General features: G+C 39.3%; 1 protein-coding gene across 1 annotated transcript in view; it reads right to left on the bottom strand.

Annotated features, from left to right (window-relative positions):
• Window positions 1-20386, bottom strand: part of nrxn2a (neurexin 2a) — a 386538-nt gene that overhangs the window by 230472 nt on the left and 135680 nt on the right. Inside the window, 4 exon segments of the mRNA XM_058757921.1 lie at window positions 876-1259; window positions 2981-3407; window positions 6066-6227; window positions 12936-13237. Of these exon segments, the coding sequence (XP_058613904.1) occupies window positions 876-1259; window positions 2981-3407; window positions 6066-6227; window positions 12936-13237 (1275 nt within the window).

The following is a 20386-nucleotide window of genomic DNA, read 5'->3' as shown; positions in this document are numbered from 1 at the left end:
AATAATGGAATATACTATTTTATTGTTATTATTATTATTATTGTTATTATTTGTAATTTATTTTATTACTTAGAACAATGTTATTTTAGTATTATTGAGATTATTGAGAGGTTATTTTTTATATTTTGAATTTGTTTTTGGATTTTTACTGTCCATTTTAATTTGAATTGTAGTTACTTTGTTGTGTTTGGTCATTTTTATTAGTTACTGTTTTTAAAATGTGTCTAGACAGTTTTATTCATTTTTGTTAGATTTTGATAATTGAAAGGATCATTTTGCATGTGATGGCTCACACAATGAAAGAACATTTTCAATTTGACAATTTCACTGTGAATCAACTTATCAGTTTTGATCAACAAGCCATGTGCATTTAGCTATTGTGCAAATTTTAGACAATTGCACTTACTTATTTGTACACGTGCCAAAACACACACGATTTGCTTAAATTAATAAGAAATTAAAATCTGACGTGAACAAAAAACTAATTGCTCAAACATCTGAACTTATTGTTTAGAGAGAGAAAAAAACTGAGCCAAAGCGATTGAGAAAAACTGTAAAATATTGCTCCAAGAGTATGTGCACCCTTGCTGAGTCACCCGTGACGTCTGTACTGGACACTGAGTGGTCACGCTGCTATTCTTAGCGATAAACAGTAGAGGGCAGGAGAGAGTTAGAAACCATACAGCAATAGCAAACAAAAGTCTAGGCAGGTGCGATCTGATGAATAGAGCTGAAGTGCAGCTGTATCTCAATATAAAAGTATACAAGTGAAGCACTGAAGCCTTGCTCTTCTTCATGAGAACGTGTCTCATCGGTGAGAAGTAATCCCATGTTTAATCCTGCCTCCCCACTGCTTTAAACCCTACTTTCCTCACCCATCTCACAGTTGGGTCCCAGATATCCAGTTCCAGTGCAGTCGCAGACGTGTCGATTCCAGCCCTCGCGGCAACGGCCTCCGTGGGCACAGGGCTCAGAGCTGCACCTCCGATGGGTCTCTCTCGTACAGAAGCTGCTGACACCCAGAGCGCTCTGAAGCTCCGCCAGCCGCCGCAGGTCCTTGCTGCGCCCGTCTTTAAAGAGATCCCGCACGCAACCCACAAAGCCCAGCCTGAGGCGGGCGGTCCACACCTCTGGGGGGAGAGGAAGACTGCCGCTGTCCTCTGGCAGGCCCCCCAGATACATTTCACCATCAAGATCCAGAATCTCACTGCCCTCGTTGGTGGAGAAGGGCATGCTACGGCCATTAACGGAGATGGAGCCTAGGAGATAGTGGATATCAGTGAAAATCTGCTTGTGAACCCATGCACCACAACATTTAGAGCCATTTTAGTCAAATTTTTAATAAAAGGACTGTATTTTGATTTAGAAATGTAGGTCTTACTTGAGTTTAGGGACCAATTCTCACTATTAACTAACTATTAACTAAGACTTTTGTGTCAGTAAACTCCTAATTTTCTGCTTATTAATAGTTTTATTAATTATTAATAGTAAGGTAGTTGTTAAGTTTAGGTATGGGGTAGATTTAAGGGATCTAAAATATGGTCATGCAGAATAAGGCATTAATACTATATGTTCTTTATAAGTATTAATAAAAAGCCAATATGATAGTCACATGCATTCTAATAAGCAACTAGTTAATAGCGAGAACTGGTCCATAAAGTGTTACTGAAATTTAAAATAATAATACTAAATAAATAAACGTAACGTGATACGTTAATTAATTCAACTGTAAACTGTAAATAATCGTAAAATAATTTGCAGAATGTTGCCTCCAAGGATGTGCACTATTCAGAGTTGCACTGAGAAAGAAATTCAATTCCTTAATTTGAATGGCAGTAAACAGGAATTCAAAGAAATGTTTAATTTTAACTAGAAAAGCAAAGTTTGTCAAGACAAAAAACAATGAAAGAAAAACAATAGACTGATTGACAGGGGATGACAGACAAAACATGACAAAGAACAAAATTATATATATTGTAGATAGAACAATAGATAGATTGAATGACTGATAGAATGAAAGACAGAACAATAAATACATAGAAAGAAAGATAGAACGACAGAATGAATGATAGACAGAACGATAGATAGAGTGATACATAGAAAACAACAGAGCGAATAACAATGGACAGAACAACACAGACCCACTAGACTAAACAACCGAACAATAGATAGATAGATAGAATGACAGACAGAACAATAGATTGACAGGCAGAAAGATAGACTGACAGAACCATATACAGATAGATAGATAGATAGATAGATAGATAGATAGATAGATAGATAGATAGATAGATAGATAGATAGATAGATAGATAGATAGATAGATAGATAGATAGATATCGTAAATCATAAATTCCTTTTCCTGTCATTCTCATTCAACTTCATGTGGGGTGTGGCCAATTCAAATTCAAACTCATGAACAGCACAACCCTGGATGCTTGTAGTAGCAGTTAATGAACACGTTTAATTGACAACCCTAGTTAATAATTAACTAAAACTAATTTAATTAATGCTGCTACTACTGATCCCCGAAGACTATCATTTTAGTAACTCATGAAATCAGTGTAGCTACTGTACAATGACTGACACAAGTTACAAAAAAAAAAAAAAGAGGAAGTTTCATTAATTTAGCATTAACAATCCACTGTGCTTCCTTTTTTCTTGAGCTCAGCTAGTGGAAAGGTCTTCAACCTCTTCCCCCAGGATTTGCTAAATCCCACGCTGGGCCTGCTGCTTTAAAACTGTGGAAAGTGTATTTGAGTTGAGCTCTTACAGTAATGAGAGGTAATGAGAAGTAGAAGAAATGGAGTACAGTGATTTAGCAGTTTGTGAAGTATGCATATCAGGTGGACCCTAAGCGGGCAGAATGAGGAAGTGCTTTAACGGCAGAGAGTCTCCTTTTAGTCTCACAAGCAAGCAGGTTAAAAACACCATTTTAAACAGGTGAATAATGTGTGTGCTGATCTTGCAGTATCCTGACCTTTCCTGCCCTCTCTCTGGAAATCCACATGGCACCATTCTCCGTCATTGACCTTTTTGTTCCCGACTTTCATCTTGATGCTCCCGGAGCCCATGTCCATGAGCAGGTAGAGGAAGCCTTCAAGCAGCTCCATGGCGAAGAAGTCAACCTTCGGTCTGTGGTCTTTGGAACCCTGCGGCCGGCCTTGGCTGAACAGCAGGAGGCCATTGGGTTCGGTGGTTCGGAAGTCGAAGGACACGGAACCGGTTTTCTTGGCGTTCCAGCGTGGAAGGGTTACGTAAGCGGTCGGCGTGTCGAAACTGACGGGGTCTAACGCGGCAACATCCTCGCAGCGGAAGGTCAGGTCACCGTGGAGGGTGACCTTGGGGTCGCGCAATTCAGCCAGGCGGGAGAGCTCCAGTCTGAACTCATTATTGGTGTAGACCACCTGGGACGGGGAGAGAGAGAGAGGGAAAAAAAGCACTTGAATGCTAACAGGGTGGAATGGAGTAGCCCGCTGCCCACTGGTACAAACAAACCGCAGCTGATGCGTGTACCTCGGGGGCACGGTTTTCAAGTCAGTAAACACAGCAGTCTCTTTAAATACTCGAAGCACGAGTGGATCACATAAACCTAGCGACCTCATCTAGAGCGCTCCAGAAACCCTCGTCTAATCGATATTCTGTTTCATTAATATGATGAATCATCCTACGCTAACATTAGCTCCGACGATGCCAAAGCTAAGTGGTTTTCTGAATCGCACGCATAAACAGCGCATTCATTAAGTGACGTCAACTGAGAAATCTTGATCTAGGGTATGATGTCTAGCCCACACGGTAAGACGCGAAGCAAAACTGCTCCTAAAATAACATTCCTACAGCACATGCATTGCGAATGTGTCCCCTGGGGTTGCTTTTTTGTGTCTCAGTCACATGTTGTGTCTCTACAGCCAGATGGGCAAATCAGCCCTGCACAGCAAACACGCTTTTCATTTTTACACCAGCCACTCTCTCTGTCCGAAGATGATGACTGATGCTTTGTTGCTGGGTGTGAACTTGAGTGTCTCTGAAAATAACACAAGACAGCCATGTTTCTCGTCAGCCCTCATGACAGAAAAATAAAGGGAGAGGTAGGAGCAAAACAAGAGGTGCCAGCTCTGAGCGAAGGAACATGAAAAATGCAATTATGGCCCAAGAGTGTGGACAAAAAAAAATCTGAGGGATCTATCAATGAGACCCTTTCAAAACATCTCCGACTGCACAGCCTAAGCATCCTAATCTTCCTGATTCGCTATCAGATTAAGATATGGTCTGTAATCTCAATGTTTCTTAAGTGTTTGCTTATAAAAAACATCTGTTACTTGTTTCCTACCTCACATTTATGTAATTGGAGGTCACTAAAACTGGGTAACACTTAAGTATAGGGACCAATTCTCAATATTAACTAGTTGCGTATTAGCATGCCTATTAATAACATATTCGCTGTTTATTAGTACTTATAAAGCACATATTCTGCATGGCCATGTTCTACATCCCTAATCCTACCCAATACCTAAACTTAACAACTACCTTACTAACTATTGAGCAGCAAATTAGCAGTTTGAGGCAAAAGTTGTAGCTAATGGTTTGATAATGTTTAGCGAGAATCGGACTTTAAAACAAAGTGTGACCAGAACATGCTTAGAAGAGGGAGACTCTTTCTGTACTTGGGCCACCTTAGCAACCATACGCAACACCCTAGCAACTGCATGATAAAGTGCTAAAAACACTCTAAACAACAACATCTAAGTATTGCCATGGACACTTTTTCAAAGGCAAGCACTACTTTCATTTTCTTCTTAGAACAGGAACTTTTCAAAATGGGGTCTGAAAGTCTTTTTTTCTAATTATCAGAAAAAAGGTTCTAAACCTTCAGAGAATGTCAACCCCAGGAGGTCAAACTAAACACTGTAAACCATTTTATTTCTTATGCATTTAATTTTTTTCCCTTTTTCTTTTTCCTGCAACCATGGTTTGAAAATTCTCTGGTGATAAACATTCAATGAACATAAAAACTGCACATATAAAATGGACAAAAAAAACAAATTAAGACCTGTCTGCATACCCTGCCAGGTCTAAACTGTTCATTAAAAACGAGTAATTCATTCATGAAAATTAGCTAATCAATAAAAAGTGTATTTACTACAATGAACTAAAAATGACAAATAAAAAGTACAATTAAAATTAAAGTGTGGTTTTAATTGTTGGATAAATTTAAAAATATCTGAGGTGTGACTCTACAGACATTTGATCTCTAAAAAAATAGCTACTTTTCATGTTATCTTAATTTTACTTGAATATTTTATTAAATACATCAAATAGTTCTCAACAAAAAATGGGATTTGTTCCCATTGGCCTCAATGGATGATCGACAAGATACAAGAACAAAACAAGAACCAAGAGAAAAAAACAAAAAAAACAAGGCTCACCAAACCTAACAAGGACCTGACAAATGACTCGAGAGGGTGTTTAAATATATACCTTGACAAACTAGCCTAATTAAATGCTACACAGGTGTATGCAGTTGACATAGGGGAAAACATGAACATCCAAAAACAAACATGACACACAGAACCTGCGCAGCAAAAGACCAAATGAAAACGAAAGAGCGACAAGACAAAAACAAGACAAAACACAGATTCCCAAAAGCTTAACAGCATTGTAGATGTGTATACGTCTCTATCAGAGGTGCGATAAGGGAGTGCTCAAGCGCCTTCTGAAGAGGGCCACTGATACTAACTGTACGGCTGAGCAGGTAGAGAGTGGTGATTAATAGAGTCCGGGGTCAACGAGACAGAGATGGAGAGTCTGGGACAGTCGAATGGGGATCCATAGAGGAAATCAATTTTTAATTTGGCTGTCAGGATAGTAAAGCTGGAACTTCAACAGTATAGACATGACATAAATTATGGGACATGCTCGGAGGGGTGCGAAAGAGAAAGAGAAAGGACAGATAAGGAAGAGGTAAAAGAGGACAGATCGCTCGCCAAACAAAAAGAACATCAATGGAACTCGAGAAACCAGGACTTCTCGCCTGAATTCAAAGAAAAGGACAAAACGCTTCTTACATCTTTAAGGCAGCCCATGAAGTTGTTGCTCACAGGGGAGCCGGGCAGATCTGCCGTGTTTGGACTGCCGCCCACATAGAAGAAATCATCTGAGCCCAGCATGGTGTAGTCCTCCTGGGTGTAGCCGGTGGTTGTCAGCAGGCCGTCCACCGATATCGTCACCTGTGTTTGCATAAAGGCCATGAAGGGATAGAAACAGAGAGAGAGAGAGGGAAGAAACAAGAGAGGGAACGTGGGAAATCTTTTGATTATGCACAAGCTGAAATCCTTGTTGGCTTCAACAAGTTCCTCTTCTAAAAAAAACTGTTTCACGTGGGGGTTCCTCTGGTTCTGTATGCATACGTTAGCGAGGGGACAACCCATTTTTATGTCTGCTATTGCTGCTTTCTGAATGAGAGAATGCTGTCTTGTGTGCTGGACTAGTCAGGAGAGACAGGAAGGGGAGGTGTATGGCTACAGGAACTAAGAGGAATCACTATATGTTGAGTGGGTTAGCGAGTGATGTTAAGGGTGACTGTGCGAGATTAGTATAAAAGGGGGGATTCAGACACAAAAATGGTTGTTAGTATAACAGAGGTTGCATTTAACTATGTTGGTGGTCAGTTCTGATCAACTACTGGATTAACTGCACACAACTGGTAAGAGATGTCTTGAAAATAAATACTTTGCAGGTGTTTGAGTAGCGATAGCTTTCAGTTTGTTAATACACAAGCCGTGCATGACGGTTAAGACATCTCGGGCTGCGATTTCAGGACTTGATGTAGTTAGACTCATTAGAAAGAGTTATTTATGATTAATTAAATGCATCTAGAGCACAATCTAGATTTGTAAATGTTAATGTTGAAGCATGGAAACACTGGCAGACATCCAAAACAGGTGGTTTTCTTGCAGTCTTAATAAATGCTCAGGGTTGAGGCGTTTCCATGCCGACAGACAGAAAGGATTCAGATTCCATCTCTAATATCGTCAAATATTCTGTGAACATTATTATTACTGCGGACAAGTAGGCAAAGCTGGAAAAAATGCAGCTTGTTTGCTGGAAATTGTAGATGGTGTGCACTGTCCTGAAATTGAAACCCGGTATTTGTCTGAACCTTTATAAGAGAGAGAGAGAGAGAGAAGAAACAAGAGAGGAACGTGGGAAATCTTTTGATTATGCACAAGCTGAAATCCTTGTTGGCTTCAACAAGTTCCTCTTCTAAAAAAACTGTTTCACGTGGGGTTCCTCTGGTTCTGTATGCATACGTTAGCGAGGGGACAACCCATTTTTATGTCTGCTATTGCTGCTTTCTGAATGAGAGAATGCTGTCTTGTGTGCTGGACTAGTCAGGAGAGACAGGAAGGGAGGTGTATGGCTACAGGAACTAAGAGGAATCACTATATGTTGAGTGGGTTAGCGAGTGATGTTAAGGGTGACTGTGCGAGATTAGTATAAAAGGGGGGATTCAGACACAAAAATGGTTGTTAGTATAACAGAGGTTGCATTTAACTATGTTGGTGGTCAGTTCTGATCAACTACTGGATTAACTGCACACAACTGGTAAGAGATGTCTTGAAAATAAATACTTTGCAGGTGTTTGAGTAGCGATAGCTTTCAGTTTGTTAATACACAAGCCGTGCATGACGGTTAAGACATCTCGGGCTGCGATTTCAGGACTTGATGTAGTTAGACTCATTAGAAAGAGTTATTTATGATTAATTAAATGCATCTAGAGCACAATCTAGATTTGTAAATGTTAATGTTGAAGCATGGAAACACTGGCAGACATCCAAAACAGGTGGTTTTCTTGCAGTCTTAATAAATGCTCAGGGTTGAGGCGTTTCCATGCCGACAGACAGAAAGGATTCAGATTCCATCTCTAATATCGTCAAATATTCTGTGAACATTATTATTACTGCGGACAAGTAGGCAAAGCTGGAAAAAAATGCAGCTTGTTTGCTGGAAATTGTAGATGGTGTGCACTGTCCTGAAATTGAAACCCGGTATTTGTCTGAACCTTTATAAGAGAGAGAGAGCAGAGAAAGCAAGACTTGGAGGGGAAAAGAAAGCCAAAAAATAAAAAAAATCAACGTACAGCAACACACAACATAAACAAAAATAGTTACCCACACATGCAGTGGAAGCAAATTACGCAGGTGCATAATGGCGTTAAAGCTGCGTATTATATTAAAAAGCACGGTATACAAAGCGCAAGACCAGTGATGCAAAACAACATGTCGCACATGCTGGATAAAAAGTGCCACATGTCATCAGCTACTTGAAGAAATGAATGACAAAAATCAATACAACGAAACGCATGAGGAAAACAAGATGTACTCTTTTGCCACAGGAAGAGAAGGGTAAGGGGAGGTCAGTTTTTTCTCTGTTCCCTAGACAGAGGGTTAATAACAGCTATACGGCAGCCGCAATCATTTTTATCCAATTCTGTCATTTCCCACTTTCAATTCATATAAACAGTGAGTGTTTGTGCTCTAGCAGAACACCTCAGTTTGTCTGCCCAAGGTCATTCTTTTCAGATTAAAGTGTGAGGCAACTAGAAATTAGAAAGAACTGTCAATAACATGATATTTGCAGAAACAGAAGGGCTTGTACATTTTAACATTAACAAGTGTAAACATCTAAACGTATTCATATTGGTCACACTTTCTTTTAAGGTCCAATTCTGGCCATTAACAAACCAATAACTACAACTGTTCTAATTTTCTGCTTATTAATAGTTAATAAGGTAGTCGTTAAGTTTAGGTATAGGGTAGGATTAGGGATATAGAATAATAGGCACGCTAATAAGAAACTAGTTACTAGTGAGAATTGGTCTCTGTATTTATGGGGTGATATGTACAGAGAAATTTTATATCACTTTATATTTTTAATAGTCATAGTCCGAAAATATTTAATTTAGTAAGTTTAATAAATATTTAAGAAATAAATACATAATATTTATTTACTGCAATGTGAAGGATGCAAATCAAAAAGGAAGATCATTCACATCATTACTCATATTTATAAATGATTATTTCACATTATGCAATTCTTGAGTTAAAAACCAGACTGAAAAGTATAATAAATTACAAATATGACAATTTTAGACTAGTTTGAAGCCACTGAAATATAACAGATTCACGCAGTTGAATTCTATATTAATTGGAGTTAAGATGTTGCTTGGCAACCATAAGCAACCCACAGTTAGATTGTACATTCACGGTGTGTCAAAACTAAACGCTCCCATTATAATCAACTAAGCTTCACACTGAAATCATCTGTCTGCAACAAAGTTTGAAGAGTAGACTTTTCTGCATTTTTTTTAAATGCATTGGGCATACATTGTGCTATTAACGATAAAGTTAATGTAGTTGCATCTACAAATAAAAGCCTTCATTGCCCTTTTCTCCTGTTGTTCTAGATTAACTTGGCAGATATGAATACAATGTTTGAGAACACTGCATATTAAGAGACGTTTCCAAGCAAAAATCAGTATTATTAAATGCTACATCATACAGTGCACCGAAATCTCTGTATGAGATGCTGCAACATTTAATAAAAGCCAACATCAAAGGGGGAGAATGAGGGAAAATGGAGCAGGTGGACAGAAACGCTGCACAAGAGCTGCAGACAAATGTTTGTTTTTGATTGTTTCTTTTATCTGAGAAATTACGAAATGCTCTGAGAGAGCACCTTCTGTCCTTTTACATTGACTGACACTGGGCAGTTTATATTTTAGATTAACATGCAATTTAATGCAAATGGAAAGTTTGAGGATATGGTTTTCGAGCAATATATCAGGATTTACATTAAGCATAAAAATATGTTTTCTGTCTGAGAAAACAAATTCGGTGTCGGCCATAGTGTGGCCCAGACTGAAGTCAGCAGCTTACAGCATCATTTATGCCCACTGTAGAAACTCTCAGCCAAATAGGATGTGTTATTGATGATGGAACTCATACAACAAAAAGCATTTTAATAAGAATATGGGTGAGGGGATTGTGAGTGCTATAAAAAAAAAAACTGCAAATGGCAAAAAATGAACTTTTGCATGGCACCTGGGGATTGATGCCATTTTTAAACTTTTCTTTAGTCGTTTCTGCACAGTAAAAGCAAAAAAGAGATAAAAAAAAAAAGAAAGGGCCAAACCAAACTAGACAAATTAGAATGTGATATCTACCATATAATGCAGTTTGTTTACCGTAGGGAGTCCAACCCCTGCGCGCTTCAAAAAAAGAAAAAAACAAGGAGGGAGAGTAAAATTACATACCATAAACTCCACAGAAGCTTTAAAAGGATTGAAAATGACTTACTAGCAATTTTAAAGCAAATTTAACCATACCACGAAATGATACTTAATTTCTCCGCCCTCCATTAGAATATATCTTCCCAGGAAGAATGAGAAAAAAAGAAAAACTGTTGAAATCTGTTAGTTTATACCTAATTTCTTTGGACACTGTCAACGGCAAACAGATGGCTCACATTCCATGGAGGTTTTCATGTTAGTATTTGAAGGGGTAAAGGCAGAAGATAAACAATGACAAATCCACTTAGAGGCTTCAGTGTTAGTAAAAGAGAGAAAAAGAGAGAGAATTCAACTAATCTGTCAAACAAGATGGTTCAGGGAGGGTTTTGAAGGAGGGATCTTGCAGAGGCAGCAGCGTTAGAGTAAAGAATGACAGCAGCAGTAGCAACTCACTCGTTATTTAAGGTAAATGAATGACAAAAGCAAAAATGTCAACACCCGTTATGCGCTCGTTTATGCCTGCTCGGCGTTGCCAAGCCCAGTACTTCCGTAATTTGTCGTGGCAGAACAAAAACACAGCTCATTCGTTAACAGACGCAAGGTGCGCCCTCGGCTCTGTAAGCAACACTTGAGCTAAAGGTTACGGCAGTCAAATGGAGAAATAATCAGCGGCGGCAGAAGCGAGCAGGCATAGTGTGTTTCTGTACGGTGCGCCCTATCATATAATCATATTTCAGCATTAACGGATTGAAAACAATCAGGATAATGGCACCGGAAAAAAAACAGCCTCGACTATGAACGCTGCTTTTTTGAAGGCTGTGATAGAGGGACCCCTTTTCTCTTAGGTTAAATGATAAATAGTAAACATTTCCCCTTCTCCACAAGATGGAAAGCTTGCTGAATGCGGACAGATTATTTTGCCGGCGTAATTGAAGCATATTCACCGTCGTGGATTTAATCACGGGCAAAACAGAGCGGTGCAGTCTGGACTTGAATGGAGTCGCCAAATCAAAACAGTCCTCTTCAACAGGGACTCGCACACACACACACACACACACACACACACATCCGTACTGGTTAGTAACAACTGGAAGGTAATTATCGCCGCCGTCTATGTCTGGAAGAGCTTGTGGCTTAATGGTACTTCAATCCTGCAGTGAAGAAGATTCCTGAAAGCCTTCCAAGAATCCAACAACAGAAATATTTTGCTCAGTGTTTAAAACGTAAATCTATTTCGCTATCAGAGTAACATATTACCTTATTAAGTCTCTGACGGCTGGCATTGTTAGGTGGACAAGCTCCAAAACAACTGCCTGGGCCACTAAAGCACCTGTGAGACCATCTGATTCAAATTAAGTCTGGGCTTTGCGCAGTTCATCTCGAGGTAAATTCCATTCAGAAGTGAGCACTTTATTTTGAATCAGAATGTTCTCTGGATTTTTTTCTTAGGATTTTTCCATTGTCTTGTGGATTTTTACAGAAAACAAGCTCTGGGAGCAACAAATGTTCATGATTCTTGCATGATTTGGTCATCAAGATCTTTAGAAATAAACAAATTTTGAAGCCTAAATACAATCATCAGAAGTACAAAGCTAAGCATAGGCTGCGTGACTATAACATCACCAACACGAATTTCCCTAAACTCTTTTAAATTCTATTTAAAATCCACAAATTGTAAAGTTTGAGTTAGAATAGTTTGAGGGAGCATAAGTATTAACACAGCAAGGCTGTAAAAGTGAACTAGTGAGCAAATGATCTTTCCAATCTGACATCATGATGTTTAATGCCCCCAACTTCTTTTGTAGTCCCATTTGGCTATTTGCTATCAAATGAGCGAGACATATAAAATCATATTACTGACCCATTTTAATTTCATAGAATAAAATTTGAAAATATTATGAGCTTGTGTTAAACCACAGACCTTATATCAGGCATTTAATCATTAACTCATTGAAAAAACCCACTGACTTCAGGAACCAATTTATTTATTATAAATAAATAAATGAAGAATATAAATTTATTTATAGGTTTTAGGACTCATTTCTACAAAATCCGTAAATATATAAACAACACATCCAGTTGGGTTTAAAAAATAAATTACTTCCATGAACTTCCCATTGCTAGCAGCCTAATTAAAGGGTCCTTCCTGAAGTAAATTTGGCTGCTCGCTTTAAAACGATCCCTTCCCTCAGTGAGCAAACTTTCACCTTTTATTACAACCAATATACACTTGATATCGCAGGATTTAAAGCCAAAATCATGTGTGAAATAACAGTTATTTCAGAAGAAACATTTTATAGCTAAATAAAATGTTTACGTTGACTTAAAACTGCTCTGGCCAATTTTTTCACACTAGCACACTTCAAATTCATTGAAATACCTGCCGTGAGCATCACATTTGTGAACATCAAAATACAATCTCATTGTGACCTCCAGTTGTTAGCCAATCAGAAAACTCAAAGCGTTTAATTACTTTTGTGGAGAAATCGCTAAAAGCCGTTTTAAACAGTTAATACTGCAATTATGCATTTATACATTAACTTTATACCATAACACAAGTTAACCAAAGTATAGTCATCAAAAATATCTGAAAAATCAAATGAAAGCACCCTGTGGAGCCACGATGCGCAAAGGTGAACGTTACCTGACGTAGGTTGCGGGACACGCGGACTGCATGCCAGGCATTGTCGTTGAACTTGCCGTCGGATGGCTCCACCAGAGCCTCGAAGGCACCGGAGCCCAGGTTGATGACCAGGCACACGGCCCCACTTTTCAGAGACAGGTTGACGTAGTCGGCAGACTTGCCGGTGTGGAGCAGGAGGCCGTTTCGCTGCAGCGTTCGGAAGGACAGGGTGATTTCATCTGTGCTGCTCTGGATGGGCTTTTGGGACAGGTCGTAGCTGAAGAACTCATTACCTTTGAACGTGGCCACTGACTCCACTTGGCCTTGTTGAAGGGAGATAGAAAAAGGCAAGGGAAGGTCGTTAGAGCTGGGATGGATGTGGACCAAGGATATGAGAACTGACTTATCCTTATATTCTCTGTGTTTTATAGACTCGCACAGAACCAACCAAACATTTAAGGATGAACAAGTGGAAACAAAGAATTAATGAAATGGCAATGCTTGTAAAATACTCATAGCGGGTTTTACAACCCAGAAATGTTCAGGCAGGACTTGAGCCTTGATGTGATTTTGGCTAATGAGGGGTTTAAGGCCACTGGCTCAAATGAAGCATAAACGAACCAGAAATTAACAGTACAAGACAGCTGCAAGCATGAATCATTGTACATGTCTTTGACATGAGAAAATCTCACTGGATTACCACACATTTCCTCATTCGCGCTTCCTGTAGACATGAACCACAGAGGTGAGTGATGTCACACATGTAAATGAGTGTAATCTCCCCCAGCGGCGTTCGCATCAGCTAATCGTGAAGGTCATTTATGCATGTAAAGCTTGCCGTCCTGAAATTAAACCGCGAGTGCGTAATTAAACGAGCTGAAAAAGGGCTGTCAGGAATAATCTGAAATAAAACACAGCCACACTTTTAAATAACGGTTTGATTTGCGAACGCCACTGTAAGATGTGAAAGCTTTGATGAAAGAGGTAGAGTTCCAAAATACAGTCATTAAGAAAATAGGCGACTGAGGAGGCAGCTTGTCAAAATATCTCATCTTCGTTATTTTAGGTCATTAAAAATCATCGCTTTCACAGACAGCTTGTTAGTTCTGGCCTTATGTCTAGACTACACCACCTGTTAATCTTTTGGGATGTGCAATACTACAGATTTTCAAACTCGAATATTCGGTGGGTTGCCTGTGTGATGTAAAGGGAAGCCCTATATAATTAGCCTAGTTTCGGGTTAGTCTGACCCCAATTGGACACGATTCTTAAGGCAGAGTGTTTACATAAGATGTGTTCAAAACAGCTAGACAGCACAACAGAAAGTGCTGAAGTCTCAGGCCGTTTTAATCTAGTCAACAAAATTACTGTTAAATTATGATGATAATTAAATGACGGTCATTTAAACATGCTGCTGAAGAAAATGACAAGAAAATAAAAAAAACAGACTGCAAGATATTAACAATCACAAATGAATTTGGAAAGAATTTGTTTCAAATATTCCAAATCATAGTCTGTCAGAGACTGATCTGCTTGAGCTGAAGCTAAAGAGTGAATGAACATCAGTAAACTGAAACCCTAACAGGTTAATTTATTTTTATTTGCGTAATACAAACTTTCAGTTCTGACTTTTTTCTTAGAATTGTGTGATATAAACTAGCAATTGTGAGTTATAAAGCCAGTATTGCGTGATATAAACTCATAATTGCGAGAAAAAAAAAACTTTCTTTAGATTTAAACAATTCTGAGAAAGAATTGCGAGATATAAACTCATAATTCTGACTTTTTTCTCAGAATGGCAAGTTTATCTCACAATTGTGACTTTTCTCAGAATTGCATGATATAAACTCGCAATTGTGACTTTTCCTCAGAACTGAGATATAAACTCGCAAATGTGAGAAAATAATCAACTTCTCGCAATTCTGACTTTATTTCTATTATAAGTTATATACACTACTAATCAGACTATATAACTTGCAATTGTGAGTTTATATCATGCAAGTAAGAACTGCGAGATGTAAACTCGCAATTGCAAGAAAAAAAGTTGTGAGATAAAAAGTCAGTTACCTTTTTTATTTTTTATTCAGTGGCAGAAATAGGCTTCAATAGTTTACAATGCCCCTGCTAAAAAAAGTATTAATTTCTTTCAAAAAAATAAAATAAAATAAAATTACTGACCCAAACATTTGAACGATAGTGTAAATGCAACTTTAAATCTAGCATCTGCACAAAAAAAAAGAAAAAAAAAAGAATACTACAATGTTATTTATTTCAACTAAACTCACATGCTAACTTAGTAAAATTTACTAAAATTAATGAATGACTTGACAAAATATTGACTAAATTAAAGATATAGTACCTCTAGCATAGCATAGAATGCTAACTTAGCTTACACCATACACATAACTACACCAGTTCTTATGGCTTTTGTGAAGGGAATTTTACATTTAATCATTTTAAATAAATCATAAAATCAGTTGATCACAAATAATGTCTAACACTTCCCTTGCAGGCCTAACTTTTGAGTACGTGCTAGGGAACAGAGAAATGTTCTAGTCTTAAGTAGCATTGTAATAATGAAATGTGATGTCTGTTAAGACTACTAATAATGATACAAGATTTAAGGAATAAGCTCAGGTAATCAGTAACCAAGTAGAAGGAGTTTTTGATTTTCACATAAAAAGAACCAATCGGATCAGAGGAAAATGATGTAATGTGACATGTTACCTACACTATGTACCTTTCCTATGAAAACTGTTGTATCCTTGTTGTTGGGGGATTCTCTGTGATTGAGCTGAGATTCTCCCGGCCGTGATTAAAGCATTATTCAAAGGCATAGCTTGGAGTCCGTCTGGTTACTGCTGCGCAGCAGGTTAGTCGAACATTAGAGATCTTAGTCCCAAGTGATAATGTTCATAGGGGCGATACGTCGCCTGGTTCAGAGCGAGACTCTCTTAGAGGTAACTGTAATTCTTAACTGAATTGTCTTAGGCCTGGTTCCCCAGTGCGGTCAGAGCTATCATGGTCAGAAAAGTCACCTGAGGATAATTTCGGTGTCGGGAGACACAATTTAGCTTAAGTCAGGTGTGTAGGGGAATTTCTACCACACTTTCAATCAGGCATTACAAATAGCCTCCTGGGGTCCTAGATGTACTCAATTCAAGAGGCAGACCAAATTATGACGCCAGATGAAGTCATTTTTCATCTAATTGATACATGTCTACAAAATCTATCAAGTTTCTGCCAACACATCTCAGACAATCTTGTTTTACAGCACCGGAACAGCAATATTCGTCCTTCAGATATGCATACATAACCTGCTCAGCTGCTAAAAATAGTATGAAATATTCCATTCCAGGTTTAACCAACAGAGCATAACATTAATTTGAAGACTTGTGATATTTCATCAAGCAAGAAGGCTCAGACCATCAGTTAGGAAAGAAACGATTGGGCACGAATCAACCAACCAGACATCTTCACCAAGGAAATGTGACCTTGCAAAATTACAGCGGCAGAATCTTATCATAGTGCCACTTGGTTCAGTGGAGAATAAACAGCCAGAGCGTGCTCCACAACAAGCAGACCTACCACGTAGAGAGGAACTCTTTAAGAGATGACAGAAACCAAGCCCCTGCTGAGCCATGTGTGCTTAAGAGGTTTTTTTTTTTCAATTTATCTCTGACTACAGGGTGACGCAAAGAGAATATGACCCACAAAACAAAGGACTATGACTAAGTATAAGGTAATGTTTCTAACAATAAACCGACGTGACATGATGGGATTCGACAATATCAGAGAAGCTTTAAACTTTTCAAAAGTGCATCCTGAAAGTGCCTCAGATGTTACCGCTGCAGCAGCAAATGTTCTCAGATAGTAACAACACTTCTGACAAATGAATTGTGACTCGAATATATTCACAAACAGAAAGCTTTGTTTGCATTAAAGGTGCAGTGTCTAATATTTTTATGGAATATAAAATATCCATACGACAGTCAGATTTGTTCCGATTCAGAAGACTGTGAGGTGCCTTTTGCATGTCGATCGTTTTACGTTTATAGGGAAGCCCAACTGTATATTGGCAGCAAGAAGCTGACAGCGTGACACAAGCAGATCATTCAAGTTAAAGCAGCAAATTCAGGTTCATAAGAAGTTGATAATTTGTTTGTTTGTTTGTCATGCAGCAATTATATTTTGATACTGCTGTTTTTGACAACTTCAACATGCTGAATACAACTGTATCTCTGTAGAGTGAGGAATAAAATAGAATAGAAGGTCCCACTTCATATTAGTTGGCTTTAACTACAATGTACTTACATCAAAAGATAAGTACAATGTACTCATTGTGTTCATATTGTATTGCAAAACACTTTTTCTGCTAATGGGGTGGGATACGGGTAAGGTTAGGGACAGGTTTGGTGGTATGGGTAGGTTTAAGGGTGGGTTGAGGTGTAAGGGATGGGCCAACAGTGTAATTATAAATGTAATTACAGAAATTAATTACAGATGGAATTACATGCAGGTATTTTTTCAGAATATAAGTAAATATAAAAACATGTATGTACATAATAAGTGCATTGTACCAAATCATTACTTTAAATGTAAGTACATTGTAGGGGTGGGTGAGACGATTAACCGGTAGAAATTTGTCAACGAGTAGAGATTTTGGACTATTGTCTCTATTGTAGGTTACATGCTCACGTGACATTTGTGTGCTATACATGGTCATGAAAACTTATCGTTTGCACAAGTTTTTAAGTATTCCGGTTTAAAAACAAGCGATTTTAAGCAAATAAAATGCAATCAGCATCAAAAGAGAACTCATTCCACTGTATGTGCATGCTGTCTGAGAGACTATTTCTGAATGCTGTCAGAGAGGCAAGCACACATGAAGACAGTGCTCATAGTGCGCAGGAGTACTGAACAGAGTTATTTTTGCTGCTTTATAGGCCTTGAACGGTTAAATACACAAACTTGCCCATCTTTGCAAGTATCCTTGTAAACACGGTCATTTAGGTCTTAAGTGAAAGTGAGCAGTTGAGAAAGAAAACATGTGTAACAGTATATTGGATCTTTAAGTGACAGCAGTCTAATATTCCTGCTGTCTGTCATTCATGATAACAAACAAAAGAAAATCTAAATCACTTTTGTAACTTTAATAAGAAGAAAAATATATTTCATTTATACAATGAAGAATATGCAGTGTTTTTATACATTTGATTACTTTATACAATGTATGTAACATTTCTTATTTATTTGTTCTACTGTAGTTTTTTGTTTGTTTGTTTTTTGTCCTGTTGCTTGTAATTAGCTTATTATTCTAATTTAATCACTGACTATTTACTTGTCTTCAGAGTTTTGTTTTTTTAGGCTAGTATTAGTTTATTTGTGATATTGACACTGGTGATAAGAATTAATTTAAGAATAAGCTTTCCAGAATTGTATCCATGGCAAATAAAATTATTGGCAGGCCTCAGAACCACTTAAAACAACTTTATGTTGAAAGGACAAAGACGAAGGCAAGAGTTATTCTTGCAGATAGTTCTCATCCTCTTTTTGGACAGTTTGAGCCCTTGAAGTCAGGTAGACATTATAGAGTTCCACTAGTAAATAAAAATGTGTTTAAGAGGTCTTTTATCCCTAATGCAACTAAAATCATTAATTCAGCAAGTGTTCAATCAAACAGTATGTAAGGCATGTACTGTATATTACTATCCTCTTTTATGCAATATATGTAACGTGATTAATGATTGTGTTTTCATTTTACTATGTATGTTGTTACTAATTTTGTTGTGCTGGTGAGCCAAAGACAATTTTCCACTCAGGTGGACAATAAAGTTTGATAATACAATACAATAAAATAAAATACAATACAATACAATACAATACGATCTTCCCAAAGGGAAAATATATAAATAAATAAACGTCGCAGGTCACGTATGTAACCATGGTTCCCCGAAGGGAACGAGACGCTGTGTCGGAGAATGCTATGGGAATGCCCGCAGCGTAACCGCGCTCTGAACCACGTGTGTAATCTGTCCACTGGATGGGCGAGAAACCAGGAAGCTTAAAAGCACGTGCGGTGGAACCGGAGTCAGCTTCTAGGAATGAAGCAAGCACTTGCAGGGATGCCGGAAGTATGGCATTGAGACGCAGCGTCTCGATCCCTTTGGGGAACCATGGTTACAAACGTACCCTGGGACGTTCCCCTTCAGGTTCAAGATGCTGTGTCGGAGAACGCTATGGGAACGAGATGCCCACGCCGCCAGACTTACAAATCCTTGCCTAGTGTGGATGGAGCACAACTAGGGCGAGAGAACAGAAGAGCCAGGGGTGGCTTGCATATCTAGACCATAGAACCTGACAAAGGTTAGGAGTGTGGACCATCTTGCAGCGTTGCAGATGTCCTGCAAAGGAACACCTGCTAAAAAGGCCTTGGAGGCCACTACACTTCGGGTAGAGTGAGCCTTGACCCCCAGAGGCGAGATCAGAGGACTCGTAGGCAATGCAAATGGCATCCACAATCCACCGACTGAGTGTCTGCTTAGAAGCAGGCAGACCCTTCTTAGGGGGACCATAGCATACCAGCAGTTGGTCCGCCCTTCTCCACAGGGCAGCTCTGTGGACGTATGTGTCCAGTGCTCGCACCGGACACATACAATTAAGCTTCTGCTGGTCGGGCTCCCTGAAGGGAGGAGGACAGAAGGCCTGGAGTACGACAGGCTGTGGTGTAGAGGAGGGGACCTTAGGGACATACCCCACTCGAGGGTAGAGAAAAGCTTTGGCCAGACCGGGTGCAAAGTCGAGATAGGAAGGGCCATGAAGTGAAGAGTCTCCACTTCAGGGCGTATAGTTTCCTCGTAGAGGGAGCTCTGGATTGGAGGATGGTCTTAACAACCTTGGTTGAGAGACTGGAAGCTATGAGCTGTGCCCCCTCAGGAGCAACACTCACAACTTCCACAGCTCCGGGCGAGGGTGGACGAAAGTGCCCCCCGCCTGTGAGAGGAGATCCCTCCTGACGGGAATCTCCCATTGAGAGCCATCGAGGAGAGAAATCAGGTCCGAGAACCATTCGGCCCGGCCAGAACGGGGCTACTAGCTGCAGACGGACCCGTCCCAGCGCACTCTCGCCAGAAATCCCGGGAGCAGAGCGATCGGGGGAAAGGCGAACAGACAAAACCTCAGCCAAGTCTGTACCGTAGCATCCAGCCCCAGTGGAGATGGATGAGTCAGAGAGAATCAGAGGGGACATTGCGATGTCTCCTGAGTCGCAAAGAGGTCCACCTGAGCCTGGCCAAACACTCTCCATATTTGCTTCACCACCTCGGGGTGAAGCATCCATTGCCCAGGCCTCGGCCCCTGCCTCGACAAGCCGTCTGCTCCCACATTGAGATACCCAGGAATGTAGACGGCTCTCAGCGAGAGGAGTCTGTCCTAGGACCACACAAGGATCTGGTGCGCCAGCTTATACAAGG

Source organism: Onychostoma macrolepis, chromosome 21 (genome assembly GCF_012432095.1).
Source record: "Onychostoma macrolepis isolate SWU-2019 chromosome 21, ASM1243209v1, whole genome shotgun sequence".
In the NCBI taxonomy this organism is placed as follows: domain Eukaryota; kingdom Metazoa; phylum Chordata; class Actinopteri; order Cypriniformes; family Cyprinidae; genus Onychostoma; species Onychostoma macrolepis.
The sequence above is the reverse complement of the archived record's forward strand: the minus strand, read 5'-3'. Positions and strand labels throughout refer to the sequence as shown.